The sequence below is a fragment of the Abramis brama genome (assembly GCF_963993115.1).
Source record: "Abramis brama genome assembly, chromosome: 4".
Classification (NCBI taxonomy): Eukaryota; Metazoa; Chordata; class Actinopteri; order Cypriniformes; family Leuciscidae; genus Abramis; species Abramis brama.
The window spans coordinates 31,393,184-31,408,621 of record NC_139966.1 but is presented as its reverse complement, the minus strand read 5'-3'; the positions used below and the strand labels follow the sequence as shown (position 1 = coordinate 31,408,621).

The 15,438-nt window shown below is 38.1% G+C and overlaps 1 protein-coding gene across 3 annotated transcripts; it reads left to right on the top strand.

Annotated features, from left to right (window-relative positions):
* Positions 1–1,285: 1,285 nt before the first annotated feature.
* LOC311080812 (piggyBac transposable element-derived protein 4-like) lies at positions 1,286–15,438 on the top strand. Of its 3 annotated transcripts, none has more exons than XM_084110950.1 (3): positions 1,286–1,355; positions 1,978–2,197; positions 14,327–15,438. In XM_084110950.1, the coding sequence occupies exons 2-3, from the start codon at positions 2,026–2,028 to the stop codon at positions 15,148–15,150; spliced, it is 996 nt and encodes a 331-aa protein (XP_083967076.1). In that variant the 5' UTR covers positions 1,286–1,355; positions 1,978–2,025; the 3' UTR covers positions 15,151–15,438. The 3 variants fall into 3 exon arrangements, with proteins under 3 accessions (XP_083967076.1, XP_083967078.1, XP_083967077.1); XM_084110952.1 differs by lacking the exon at positions 14,327–15,438 and adding an exon at positions 5,844–7,920 and having other exon boundaries at positions 1,289–1,355; XM_084110951.1 differs by lacking the exons at positions 1,286–1,355; positions 1,978–2,197; positions 14,327–15,438 and adding exons at positions 4,794–5,681; positions 5,844–7,075.

Below are 15,438 nucleotides of genomic sequence, written 5' to 3'. Positions count from 1 at the left end.
GAAGTAATGAGTTTAAGTAAAAGGGAGCAGAGTCAGTGGTTGTTCTGTAGGCAAACGTCAGTGACATGAATTTGATGCGAGCGGCAACTGGCAACCAGTGCAATTTTGTGAGGAGAGGAGTGACGTGCTCTCTTCGACTCGTTAAAGACCACTCTGGCTGCAGCATTCGACATGCGACTTATTTTCTGGCAAATACAGTCAATTATAACATTTTTCTGTATTACTACAAAATGCATAGAGTGGAGACCATTTGGGCAAAAAAAAAAACCATCATTACTCCCACCCACATTAAATTTGGGCTTAATCACTGTTATTATTAGGGGGTCTATGGAAATTTATTTTGGTGTCGACAAATTCACTTATGGCTTATTTAACATGTAAGAGAAATATAGGCTAGGCTATTATAAGTGTTTATTTCATAAATATGAATGTACCTCGCATCTCCCGGACACTATCGTTAGTCTACTACTTTGGCATATTTTGCTTAGCTGGCCAACTCTCAAAATCTGTGTGGAAGAGCTGCAGGACGCACTGGGCAGTGCGGAGAGAACGCACAATGACTTTACTATGGAAGTTTAGTTGGCAGAGAAAATAACACAGAACGTTTTGTTTGACATCAATTGATACTCAATATTAATCAAATAAATACATTTAATGCCAGAGAATGTTGACCCTCTACTCTTCCCTGTGGATGATCTGTGACCTACTTTCTGTACAATCTGAATTTCCGTGTTTTTTTTGTTTTGTTTTTTTGTTTTAACTGGATATTTGCAGTCTTTTTCAAAAAAAAAAAAAAAAAAACAGCTGTTTGAAAATACATGTCTATAAAATTCAGCCATAAAAACAATTCATTAAATTTCAAATGTTCAATATTCGTTTAAAGAATTCAATTTCAGAACTATTTAAAATTCCACATAATATTCAATTTTGTTAGATTACACTTGTTAATAATTCAAATTTACACAATTCAAATTCAAATAATTTTGTCATATTATAAGCTCCATAAAACAGTCTGCTTGCTACAACAAATTAAATTTTTATCAACAAATTCTTAGTTTGTAGTATATTCAAAGCTCTTTCTAATCCTATCTAATATGAAGACCATTAAGAGATGTTATCCTTGACTGGAAATATCACAAATGCTCTGTGATTATGAATTAGCATGTTCACACTCAAAAAAAACTCAGTGGTATTGGTTGCTTTGGGAAAGGATGAAAAATAATTTGAATATATTGTTTTCTGTGTTCAATTCCTACGATTTTAGTGTGTGGAAGACTTTTATTTTGGTATGATGACATGACGTCATAAGGCTGCACCGGGTCGCGTTTCTGCGTCTGTGATTCAAATGAAGAAAGGTTTGTTTTATATTTGAAGTGTTTAAATCGATATAAACCTTGTAGACAGTTTTACAGAGAAATTAATTACTTATTATTAAGTCCAACATGCTTTAACATTAATGAACGTTATTTTTTATATGAGTAGCTGCTAAAGCTTAACAGAAAAGGTGCATTAAATTTCGCTCCCTATATAACTGTTAGTCAATGTATTGGCACTGGGCAAGTATTAATGGAGAAACGGAGCTTTGCAAAGTTATTCACTGTTTCAAAGCGCTTGAATCATTGACGCTGACGACACATGCTGGTCAAAACTGTGTAAATGCAACGAGAAACACAAACAACTGCAATGTTAATGAAAGTGTAGACTGTTAAATGTAATATACAGATCATTATTAAATAATTAAAAATAAAGTGTCTTTGTAATTCGATTCTTTGTAATTTGTGTTCTTTTATTAATTTGTAGTGTTAGTTTTGAGAGTTTTTTTTTTTTTAGTAATTTAAGTCCATAAACTCTCACTCTGACTGACTCTCTTACCAGTGCAATGAACTAACTTACTGAAATAGAGCTGATATGCACACAGAGCTTGAATTTATTTTTCTTTCTGTTAATTATTCTCATCTTAATTGTCAAAACACACAGAAAAACTCCTGGTGAAGCAACTGAGATCCACGTGACACTATTATAAAGATGGCATTTCTTAAAGAGGAGAGTGAAGACATCAGGATTGAAGAAGTATTCAGAGTGAAACAAGAAGATACTGAGGAACAAACAAAGATGGCGTTTATTAAAGAAGAGAGTGAAGATATGAATATTGAAGAAACATTCAGAGTGAAACCTGAAGATACTGAGGAACAAACAGGTTGGTTTCATTCTCAAAGCTGCATGATTTCTGCTTCATTTAAAGGGGTCATGCATCTGTTTGTTTTTTTTCCCTTTAACATGCTCATATGATGTGAGCAGAATTTTTACATCAAAACAGCTGTGGCTCATTTGTAAGGGCAGTGACAGGGTTTTTTTCAGGGGTGGCCCGGTAAGACAGTGATTTCTTTGGGGTGGCAAAAATTCTGCTTAAATAAAAAAAATCCTACTTAAAATCTGAAGAAACTCATTTAATATGCATCTAACTGTGATTGTGTAAAGCCTGCGTCGAATACCTTCAAACGAATGTCGAATGGAACACTTCATGTAATTATACCTCAACAAACACTGCCTAAAAACTGGATCATTTTTCTTATGTAATTTTATGAATTTTTGCATGGCATAAATTCTCTTCCATAAACAATGAGTCTCAAACACATATTTCATGTATTTTGGGAGAAGTGGACGAATTTACTTTAAATCCGACAGATACGATTCTCTGAATTGCGGTACGAACTAACATGGTGGCGCCCATCGCGTGTTGTAGATTTACTAACGTGATCATTATAAAGACGTTCAAGATGCCACTGTGTTTGATTCAGTCATTCATCATGTTTTTATTTCCAATCAAGCGAAGATTTTAGACATGAGACTAAACACTCAAATCACTTTTATGCAAGCCGTGATGGCCAGTTTATTATAGGCATGGTTGCTCTGACCATAATGTGACACCACACTGCATTTTGCTATAAACATACATGGCGAAACCTTGAACTTACCTTCAGGGCCGTAGCTAGAGGATTCAGGGCCCCCTGAAAAAATATTGATGTGGGCCCCCACCACCCTCCACCAATATCATATACTGTACAATAGATGAGCATGGAGGCCCACATATAACAGAAGAAGGTGATGTTGTTGTAAAACCTTTATTTTAAAAGTTAAATTTATATAAAAATTACAACTAATAAAAATAAATTGTTAAATAATAATAAAACCAATTTTTTTTAAAAGTAACAGCAAAATAATGTTTTTTTCCCCATCAGTGTTATAATTCATAAATCAGAAAGTAAACATTTATAAATTGACAAGCCCTAACCCTAACCCTAACTCTAACCCTAAATTTAAAAAATAAAGTCATTTATTGTCTTATTTTTTAATAAAGATAATATTATTAAATAAAGCTAAAATGTATTCATTCAAGTGCAGTGTGTACTCATGTTTTATTGATGTAATAAATACATCAAATACAACATCTGTTCAAGTTATTGTAACCTGTTACAATGTGTCTCTTTTGCATTGTCCCTGATAAATAAACATAAATAAAATAAATCATCAGCCGGCAGGTCAGGTGCGTAATGCAATGCGTCGTGACTCGTGTCAATTTTTTAACTCTATTTACAATAGTGTAAAAAGACAGGAATTTTGACCATGTAATCATTCGGTCGATTGTGGAGCGCACCGATAATGATGAGTGACAGGACCCGGCAGGCTGTAGACGGTAGTTTTCTTATTCCCAGCGAAATAACAATACAACCTGTCTTTAAGAACGTCTTGATCGACTGAGATACAACAACTCTCCTGGCCTCCCTCTCATTCTTTTCAAGGCGTTTCTGGCGCCCTGATTTCCCAATAGTATTATAGCACACTATTCCCCGACATTTTGTCAGTCAATCTCCTGCTCTTCCACCAAGTTCATCGTTAACTTCAGGCACTGCCGCCTCAACTCTGATTGGTTCTGTTCACGAGCTGGGGTGGGACTTACTATTTTATTGGGTCCATCTGATGTTTGTCACTGACTGAATAATTAATAAATACTTTAGATCAGACTAAACCATTAATAGGGAGGTAAGAGAATATTTTACAATTACATGTTTTTGTGGTTTTCATTTAAATCTCAGGCATACAACTAATATAAATATTAGAATTATTCATACAACAGGGGCCTATATAGTATAACTGTAGATTTTGTGGGCAGCGGGGGCCCCTATAATTGTCACCACCTTTCACCCCACTAGCGACGGCCCTGCTTACCTTTCCACTTATTGATGATCTTGTTGATAATACTGCCACCATTACAAAGGCAATCGGTGCGTGACACCCGCGCTAAATGGCAATGTGAACAAACATAACTGGTTATTACTTTAGCCCTCTCTTACCCTAGATAATAACAATATCAATTTAAAATATATATTCATGAATTGTAATGATTACATTTAATGTTATTTAATTTAATGTTAATTGAAATGTATTAAAAATTTGAATTTAAATTACATTTTTACCTCAGCCATGTCAAGTCATATTTATTTATATAGCACTTTTTACAATACAGATTGTTTCTAAGCAGCTTTACAGAGATAACAGGAAAATAATGCAATAAAGTTTGTTTCCAGAAGAAAATAGCGTCACAGTCCATCTTAAGTAAGTTCAGTGATGTTTCATTTTTGTTGTAAAAAAGTTATTAATTTAGTTAATTTATATATATAGCCGCTCTGGAGTAAACAGTGATGTCATCCTCCTGCTCAGTTCAGTTCTCATGTAATGGTGTCAATGCAGACAGATCAATAATATTGTTGAATATTAAATTAAAGGTTAAATTTAGAGAAGTCAGCGCTACTTTCACCTCAGTTCAGTCAGACTCGCGTCAACACATTGACGGTGCAATTACCAGAGGAAATATATTTGACCCAAAATTTCTGTCAAAATGTTTAGGACTAAAACGGACAGATGAGATCAGGGAAATAATTTTTAATTCTGATTAAGAGGTAGATTTTGACAGCAAGGCGAGTGAGAAACCTCCAGACTCTTGGAAAGGGTGATGATGTTGGTCTGTTTGCCACAACTGGTACCCAGGTAGAGAAACGTCCAATTTAGCAGAGTAGGTGAGCTCTAACTGGACAGATACCAGTAAGTTTACCCCTCCTGGACCGGGTCTCACCTTTGACAGCTTGAATCCTGGAGTGCAAAACCCTCCTGCATCTCCCATTAAGGTCCAGAGCTTCAAGATGTTTTTTCAAGCTTGTTGGAGGAAACAAACTGGTTTGCCTCAGAACTCCAGGAGAAGATGATACCAGGAGTGCAGGGAAAGATGGCAAGGTGGGTGTCAACTACCATCAAAGAAATGTACTCGTTCCTGGTGGCAATTCTTCTGATGGGAGTTCTCAGAAAACCATCTCTCCGGGATTACTGGAGCACTGACCCGTTACTGCAGAACAGGAGAGGAATGCCAGTTTTCCTTGGAAAAATGACGAAAGGGCAAGTTGAGTGCAGACAGAACGGAACACAGCTAGATGTAAAATGTTCTAATACTGGTGAGAGGAAGGTCAAGCCTCACTGTGTCCTTGAATACAACAAAAAGACAGTCAACAGGGCTGACATGGTAAAAGGCTTTCTTGAGTGGAAAACAACAAAGTGGTACAAGAAGATCTTCTTTTACCTACTTGACACTGCTGTGCTGAACAGCCACATTGTTCACCGCCAACTGTCAGGTTAGAATTTTACACAGCCATCTAAAATAACCATATCTTATATTTCATGCACATATTTACAATGCACATTAAAGTGTTGTGTTCAAGTCCACAACCATACTGTCATATACTTACACTCTACATTCTTTCTAACTCCCCACAAATGTAATTTACTATCAACAGGAGAGGTCATCTCTTCCCTGGAGTTCAGGACAAACCTGATGCTGCTGGAGGAGTTTGACAAGGGCCCACCCAAAGGGGGCCGTCCTGCTCTGGACACTCCTCTGCGGTTAACAGCGAGGCATTTCCCCACCAAAGTCCCGCAGACCATCGCTCAGGGCAGCAGGACCAGACGCCACTGCAAGGTCTGCCTCTCCAGCTCTCGGAAGACCAAGAAGAGGCGTCTCACAAAGTACATGTGTGTGCCATGCAACAAACCGTTGTGTGTTACTCCATGTTTCGAGGAGTACCACACTCTAAAAAATTACTGAAAGAAAAAAAAAAAACACACCAATGACAGTCCTAAAAAATACATGTAAATAATTATCATAATTTTCAATAAGTTTTAAGGGAAAGGGAAAACATTTTTTTTACTCGATCATTCCTGTTAAAATATTTGCATTGATATTGTTTTTATATGTAAATACTTTGTCATTCATCAATCATTTAGTTTTTTTTTACAAATAGTTTTGTTCCCCATGTTAAAATAGTTGACATTAAATGAATATGGTCACCATTTCATGCATTGTGCTTTTCTCTTTTCAGTATCTGTAATACAACTGAATATAATATATTATGCTTGTTACTAACAAAGCAAAGCCACCCCACAGTGTATATTTGATATCATGTACACTCTTTCCCTTTATTTGAATGCATTTGAGCAGCTAATAGTGAATAAGTAAAAGATACAACTTGTATTATGCTTCATGCTACAACAATTGGTGAAACCTGAAACTGTGCACACGAAAAATTAACAATTAACTGACGTCCATAGCAATGTGTTGATCAGATTCGCCAAAATAGTACAAAAGCACACTATTGCAATATTAAATTAGTACATCAACTCTGATGTCAGTGAATTACAATTACGTTTTGTTAATGCATTTTTATAGTCTATGCATGTCTACAAATAATTTGGGCAGATTAAATCTAAACTTAAACATTTACTCACCAACTAGTCCTCGTGTGCTCATGTAATGCAGGGCAAGTAAAACTGAAATAAAACGTCTGCATAAAGTGTTGATTGATGTGTTTTTATAGTTTATAAATGTTTGCAGTTAAATTTTGTGTGGTTTTAAATAGAGGTCAGGCCGATTTCTGGCATACTTTTATTAATCGGCATCGGCCGATTGTGCTGCAAATTAGGCTTATTAATAGGCAGGCGCATCTGCAAGCAGATAAGCGTTGTTGTGGAACACGTCAAAAAAAAAAAAATCTGGTAACAAGCCCAGTGGCTAAATTATTTTAGTAGCCTGCGTATATTAGCTCCGATGTTATCAATTCTGTTTCTGTACCGGAGAATTTCTGTCCCTCTGAGGCTGCGTGTGAGACGGAGCAACTCATCCTATGCAGCCGTGCCTTATTCACTATTTTTAGCGTGTTTTTGCAGTGGTGAACAATGTAGCCAATCACAGACATAGTTGTTGATTTCTTGAACGCAATGGTCAGTCAGAGGCGTTTAAGTTAGTCAGAGTCTAACCGCTCAAAACGCCGGAGCATTCAGTGTTAAGCAGGCTCGCGAAACCTCTCATTAACAAACAAATGGTGCATCCCAATTCGCATACTTATGCACTATTCAATAATGTTTTTAAGTGTAAATAGTGAGAGTAGTGTGTTCACACTAAAAATTCCCAAAAGAAAAAGTGCACTTTAAATATCTGGATGATGCACTAAATTAACGGGAAAAAAAGTGTTGGAATGTTTGATACTTCACGCACTCAAATGTTGCAGCTTTAATTACGTAGCCGAGGGGGAGGGGCATCAGACTCCGATGTTGAGTGACAAAATAACCTTATAAAATTCATACACTACACAGATTCGTACATAGCGCATAGTGCGTCATTTGGGACGCAGCTAAAGTGTAGACATGATGTAAGTAAGAGATTTATTGTGCATTGTTGGCAGCTTCACTGATCATAACGGAACTTTATGAGATTGTGTTAAACTGACAAAGCGACAGCGTTGTAGTGATTGTAAAGGGAGCGCTCTTGGCACTGATTGGAGAGGCTTGTGTTGTTCAATAAATGTTTAATTTAAGCAGTTTTCTGTATCATGTCTTATTACTTAACTTTTAGATTTTATGAGATGAAAAAAAAAAAAAAAATCTGCCAAACATATCATCCCAAAAAAAAATTCATTGTATATCGTCCATCAGCTGCCCTGATTTCTAAACATCGGCATCGGCCAGAGAAAAACCCATATCAGTCGACCTCAATTTGTAAGTGAAAACAGAGCTAAATGTCCTAAATTACCTACATGCTCTCCTCCAGGCCCTCCAACGGTGAAGCAGGGTGTCCGCGGGGTTGTAAAAAGTATTAAAAGGTAGTAAATGAAATTAGCCAAAATTAAAGGCAGGGTAGGCAGGTTTTTTCTAAAAATCTTTTTCCCAAATTTGTTTAAACTGTCTTTATATACCAATACATAATTAAAATGTAAGTACTCTGAAAAAGAGAGTATAAAAATCGAGTGTCTGTAGTCCTCGCAGGGCTGCAATAAACACAGCTACTTATTTCCATTCGGAACGAATGAAATGATTGGCTGGGCGACTGTCACTCTCCCTCGCTACCATGGCTACCACCCCTGCTGCTACAGGAGCTGCCCACATGCGCGCACACGCAGGTCCTCTTGTCCAAGACTAAGCGCTCCTTGCCCTGCACTTCGACCACCCCGTCTTCGGCCTCTACTTCCTCGGACCCTGGTTGCCCGCCCTCTTGCACGACCTCCTCTGCTTCGCTCTCGACCTCGGACCTGTCCTTGAGCCGACGATGCGGTACTTGTCTCCGGAGTGTAGTCCTCATCAGAGCCAACAGTGCTTTCATCGTGGGAAGCTCTTACATGCAAAACACCGTATATGTTATGAATCTTACACGAAATTCACCTTCATCACAGTTTAACTGATGGTAATGGAAAACGTGTATCAATGCAACCTGTTTTTAGCTTTGCCTTATGTTACTAGCTCGTTACCGAATCAAACTCAATATATTTTAAACTTTACCAGTATCGATATGCTAGCTTGATAGTGAGTACTAACAGCCATGTTAGTTGTTTATATTCATAATGATAAAGTTAGGTATTTTATTACATGTGATTCTGACATGCACTCTCCGCTCAGCGCTGGCAAAAGCGTCCTCCAGCTGAGCGGTCAGCATTACGCGTTCATGTGTTTTGGGGGCGTGGCTTTGGAAGGAGCCCAGAAGGGAGGGGGTGGGAATGAATGGAATAAGTAGCTGTGTTTATTGCAGCCCTGAGAGGACTACAGACACTCGATTTTTATACTCTCTTTTTCAGAGTACTTAGATTTTAATTATGTATTGGTATATAAAGACAGTTTAAACAAATTTGGGAAAAAGTTTTTTTTAGAAAAAACCTGCCTACCCTGCCTTTAAGGACATTAAAAAGTAATAAACGTCATCTGTCGAGGTATTACATTCTCGAACCCCCATCCAACTAGGCCTATTAGTTTCAATTTGTGTTAAGTGCAGGCATTTCTTCTAAAATTCGCGTTGATTTATTTATATGTTGCGAGTAGAACCTGAGCGATATCGTGACGTGGTTTTCGTTCGTTCGCGCGCTGAAACAAACTGGTACCCGGCTGGCTTGCTGCCTAACCTGTTCGCCAGTTCGCTTCTATTTCAGTCATTTAAGAGACATCAGGGTTTTTCCTGCATTTAAATTTTTTTGGCAGCCGCCAAAACCTTATTTGATCGGTGAGTAGCCTAATGTAGATGACTGCAGCGCTCGTGCCAGGGTGCATGTTAACTGAAAGAACGAGCAGAGAGAAAGCCCCGGTCGCGCTCTCTCCACTCTTGCTCTCTCTCATATTAATCAAAATCTATTGACACGATGGTAAAAGGTCAGAAGACCGAAGTTTCAGTGGCGCATCCGGGGATTTATTTCTTGAATTACCGCTGGGTGTGAATTGTGCTAAAATACATTGCCTTATCTTCTCTGAAAAGCGTTCCGCACATTCAGCCGACATAAACCACACTTTCAATAAACAAAAAAACCTATCCAGTGATGAAATGTTTTCTGTGTTTGACACAAATCTTGTGCGATGTCCTAAACTGCTGGGATAATCACACAACACGTACACGTCCGCTAATGACACATCGCATAATTCGCGAACTAATGACTCCTTTGAACCGATTCACTTTAATGAATGGTTACAACAACTGATATGTCCAACACTGAACTCACGAGACGTCTGAATCGGTGTGTAACAAATCGGTAACATTTTACAATATGGTTCCATTTATTAAACTCTAGTCAACTACATTAGTTAACATTAACTATTAATAAACTGCACTTCTACAGCTTTTATTAATCTTTCTTAATGCTAATTTCACCATTTACTAGTAGCCTACATTATTGAAATCAGAAGTTGTATTTGTTAACATTAGTTAATGCACTGTTAAGTAACATGAACAAACAATTCATCTATTCATGTATGTAAACTACGTAGTATTTTCAGGTTATTTATATCATAATGTATAGAAACATTACCTAAAAAAAATAATTTAGTTTAGACTGGAGTGAGGTGAAACCAGAAAAAAAAGTGCAAAGCAAGTTATCTGGCAGCTAATTTTATTCAATTGTACAGTTTATGGTAGAAAATTAGACTATTAGTTAAAATAAACTTTTTAATGCTACTTTTTGATATTGATAAGACTATAGACCAAAATAATTATCAGGTCTAGCAAAGAAGGATTTTATCTTACAAAGCTATGAAATCAAGTGGTAAAATCAAAGCTTTAAAAAAAAAAAAAAAGAGGGCAAGAAAGGATAGGCCACCAATCTCTATCTGTCTCTGGGTTTTGAGTCCAGGGTTGAAGTTAAGTTATAATCACCTCATTAAATTGTGATGAAATGTTTTATTATTTTTGGAAAGATATTTCATTACTTTACTTTTCTCTTTACACCGCTACAGTTGCATCTTGAAGTCGTGCTGGTATTAAAAAATATTGTGAAGGTATTAAAAAAGGTATTAAAAGGTAAAAATTCAACTTAAGAATTTCTGTATATACCCTGTGAAGTATCAAATGACTGCGGAGTCATGTGACAGGCTCACTGCTTATTCTGTGGAATCATTAGTGGATTGAAATAACGCTACAAAAAAAAAAACTACGCTGGGGAACCATACAGCAAATTTGGAACTTACATGTGAAAGGGTTAATGCAAGGGGCTGAGGCGGAGTTAGACAACGTTATGCAGAGCACTGTGCAGAGAAAGAGCGAGAGTGCATCGGTGGAGCTGGCCATTGCTCTTGGCACTCATATCACTGACAGTTATACAGCCGTAACCCTTTTTGGTTGAGGGCAAACAGACAGACTTTGGCATGTTTGTTCATTACAGGAGGGCATCAATGAGATGCAATAATTATAGAAGGAAAATGTTATCCTCACTGGAATTCTGCAGGTGAGCAGCATTGGGGATCATCCTCTGGAAAGGCAATTCAACGATGAGCTGTAGATGGCTTCATGAAGACAACGCACTCCTGAAGTATCAACTCCTTCCCTTCTACCTCTACAGATAAAATGTTGTCAAAATAATTACAGTTCACATGGTTACGTGAAAGCGATAAATAATTCTGTATTATAAATTAAGGCCAGTCAAGTCATTTGTTGAGGTCAGTTTGTAAAGAAAGACTACACGCCTGCGCACATATATTCAAACGCGAATACCTATAGACTAAACACGTAATACACGTGCACGCCGTCAACGTTTTCACAGGTTTGCGTTTTTGAAGTTTGCGCAGACATAATTTTTTCCTTTTTTTTTTTTTTCTTCTTTTTTTCCCAAGGTTTGCGTTCTCGAGCCTCCAGGCACTGTTGTAGTGCGGATGAGTGGGCTGGAGCACGTTAAGGGGTTTCTGTTAGAACGGTGTCATGTTAGGGCCCCCTAAGTTAATAACTAATGATCTTTGCAATGGAAGTGAATAAATCAAAACTAACTTTAGCTGGACAAACACTTTATTCTAGAGCTGCTGTAAAGCCAAAACAATCTCTGTTACTTTAATTTCCTATTATTTCCTATTCCTATTACTGTAAAGCTGCTTTGAAACAATCTATATTGTTAAAAGCGCTATATAAATGAAGGTGATTTGACTTTACTTGACAACGTAGCTGTCTGAAGGAGAAAGATTCTAAGAGAATGACGTTTAGCACCACCTTATATAATGGAGTATCCCGCCTTGGAGTAAGGAGTTTCTGCATAGCTTCAGCTACTGAAACAATGTTGAGTGAAAAAATAAAGCTCTGCCAGATTTTGGAATGACACTAGTCGACATTCTGGATTATCCAGAACAGTCATCATTCTCTCTTTCGGCATGCTCTTTGGTAGACGGTATCCCATGCTCGTGATATTTAGTGAGGTTTCGGTTGAAGGACAGGTCCAACTTCTCAATTTTCGCACACATATCTCCGCGGTATGCTGCTGCCCGAGCCGCTGTGGATGGAACATGACTGGGACGGTACAGCTCAATGAAATCTTTGAAGTTCCACAGGGCCTTCTGGGTCCGTTCCTCGAGGAAGAACTTGAATTTGGCTAACCCGAGCTCCAAGCAATGGAGCAAGCAACGTCACCATCTCTGCTGCCCTCCTGAAAGTGTGGGGGTAGCAGAACGCTTTACGCTCGCACACTTCCCTGGTATCTCCCCAACCGGACGACATGACACAGACCTAAGCCATTTTCTTTATGTCTGAAGGGAATGAGCATCGGGACGGTTTCCAAGAGATGCTAGATAATTCGAAAGGGAACTAATAGTATTAGAAGAGAGATGTAATTTTAATTATTTCTTTTTCGTTTCTGTGCTACAATGGGGTTTAAATCAAGACTGAAATTGTTCCCAAATACTGTAACTCTGCAAAACATATTTTAGACATAAAAAAGCTTGACTCAGGAGAACCGGTTTAAAGGGGGTTTGATAACTGCCAGCTTAAAGTAATTGGAACATCTCCTAAAGCTGGGGTGTCCAAACTTGGTCCTGGAGGGCCACTGTCCTGCAGAGGTAGCTACAACTTGCCTCAACTCACTAGCCTGGACATTTCTAGTATGTCTAGTAAGACCCTGATTAGCTGGTTCAGGTGTGTTTAATTGGGGATGGAGCTAAACTTTGCAGGACAGTGGCCCTCCATAAGCAGGATTGCACACCCATGTCCTAAAGAAAGCAAAGAGTTAACAATATTAACAAGATGTTCTGAGATAACATGTAACACCACTTTCAGGATCTTATTCTGGGTACACGCGGCAAGATTTTAGCCCCAATTTTCACTCATTGAAAGTTTTGTTAAAATCACTGACAAATGCCCCAGATCTGAGGCAAACCGGCGCTTGTTCAAGTGACTGAAAATCGCATAATGTGTACGATCAAAGACGATCTGACGCTGATTCCCGTGAAATATTTAGCATGCTAATAAATATCTGGGTCTTTCTACAACTCAGAGTCCTGCAGTATGAAATGTATTTTGACTGGAAATGACGACCTACAGCCAATAATGGCTCGTTTCCGCTGAGTGCTACATTACAGTTCAGTGCAGTACAGTACAATTTGGGACGGTAAATCCTGATCCAGCTTGTGTTTCCAACACCAACAGTACCTTTACTTGATAGGCGTGGTGTAGTGATCGACGTCATTCTCATGCGAAGAAGAAAGCGACACAGTAAACAACAATGGAGGACATACAGCAGATCTTGTTCTTGCTTCTCGGCATGTGGCTGTTTGTCACAAGAAGAAGACTGTTGCAATGGCATTGTGTTTCAACTGTATAGTAAAAAATGGCGCCTCTTGTGTTGTCATTCCCCTTGTAGCACGCACAAGTGACAATTCTCTGTAAACCAATCAACGGGTCCCAAAAAAGTGGTACGGTTCGGTATGTTGGTACCATTCACAAATTCTGACAGTCGAAACGGAAATAATTGCGTACTGTACTGTACCGTACCGCTTGGTGGAAACGAGCCATAAGAGAGCAAGATACAGGGCAAGGGAATGTTCATGGGGAGGAGAGTCATAGACCTGCAAAAGAACATCAGCAAGCATGGCTTCTGCAAGCATCCATTCTCTCCTTCTTATTCTTTTTTCTTTTTCGCGGCATATCAGCGCACAGACAACTTTGGATCGCAAGTTTCTTGAGGGCTACCTTTTTTAACAGGAAGAAATCCAATCTCTTGATCTTCCGTTATTTCCTGTATCACTATCACTCCTGTATCATGTGTGTTTGGTTGTGAAACGTACTTTGTAGACCAGACAGAGCTGTCGACGATTCTTCCTATTGAAATTTTGTCTAGTGTGTCACCCCTTTTCACCGATGTAGTTTGTTCTTGGCTGTAGTTGGTAGGATCTAGCCTATATGTTTTTTGTGTTGATGTTTTACATGTCTAATTGTTTTTAATGTCTGTTGCTTGGTGCTATTAAACTGGTGTTAACTTGCATTGGTCTCTTTTTGCCGTAGACCTGATGGCGATGAAAGAGGAGAGTCCAGAACTGAATGAAATGGAAGAGAAAGATCATTATGAGAAACATCATGATTTAATAACTGGAGACTTTAGTTGCTCACAGACTGAAAAAACTTCCTCACAAAAAAGAGCTCAACAGACAGGAGCTACAAGTCATTTCACCTGCCAACAGTGTGGAAAGAGTTTTATTCGAAACAAAAACCTTAGAGTCCACATGAGAATTCACACTGGAGAGAGGCCATTCATTTGCACTCAGTGTGGAACGAGTTTTGTTCAAAAAGGAACCCTTAAAAGGCACATGAGACTTCATACTGGAGAGAAGCCTTTCACATGTGATCAGTGTGGAAAAAGTTTTATTCAAAAAGGTAGCCTTAACAGGCACATGAGAATTCACACTGGAGAAAAGCCTTTCATATGCCCTCATTGTGGAAAAGGTTTTGATCAAAATAGAAACCTTATAGTCCACATAAGAGTTCACACTGGAGAGAAGCCTTTCACCTGCCAACAGTGTGATAAGAGTTTCACTAAAAAAGGAAACCTTGAAGTCCATATGAGAGTTCACACTGGAGAAAAGCCATTCATATGCCCTCAATGTGGAAAGAGTTTTGATCAACAAGGAAATCTTGTAGTTCACATGAGAATTCATACGGGAGATAAGCCTTTCACCTGCCAACAATGTGAAAAAAGTTTCACTAAAAAAGGAAGCCTTGAGAGCCACATGAGAATACATACTGGAGAGAAACCTTACACATGCTCTCAGTGTGGAAAGAGTTTTTCTCAAAAAGGAAGCTTTAACAGGCACATGAGTATTCACATTTGAGAGAAGCCTTAAACCTGTCATCACTGAGGAAAGAGTTTTAGGTTTCACTCGCCCTCCTGTTGTTCTAAACCCGTAAGACTTTATTTAAAAGATATTTTAATGAAATCTGCAAGATTTCTGTTTCAATAATCTTTACTTTTTTGATAAGACTTTATTTTACTTTTTTTCCCCTACTGAAAGTCTCAGCTTTCATATTCTGTCATGTTCATCATAAAATTCATTGATACTTGTGTATTATTTTGTTTTATGCCTGTGGTAATTTTGAGTGAAATAAAGTGAATTGCACCT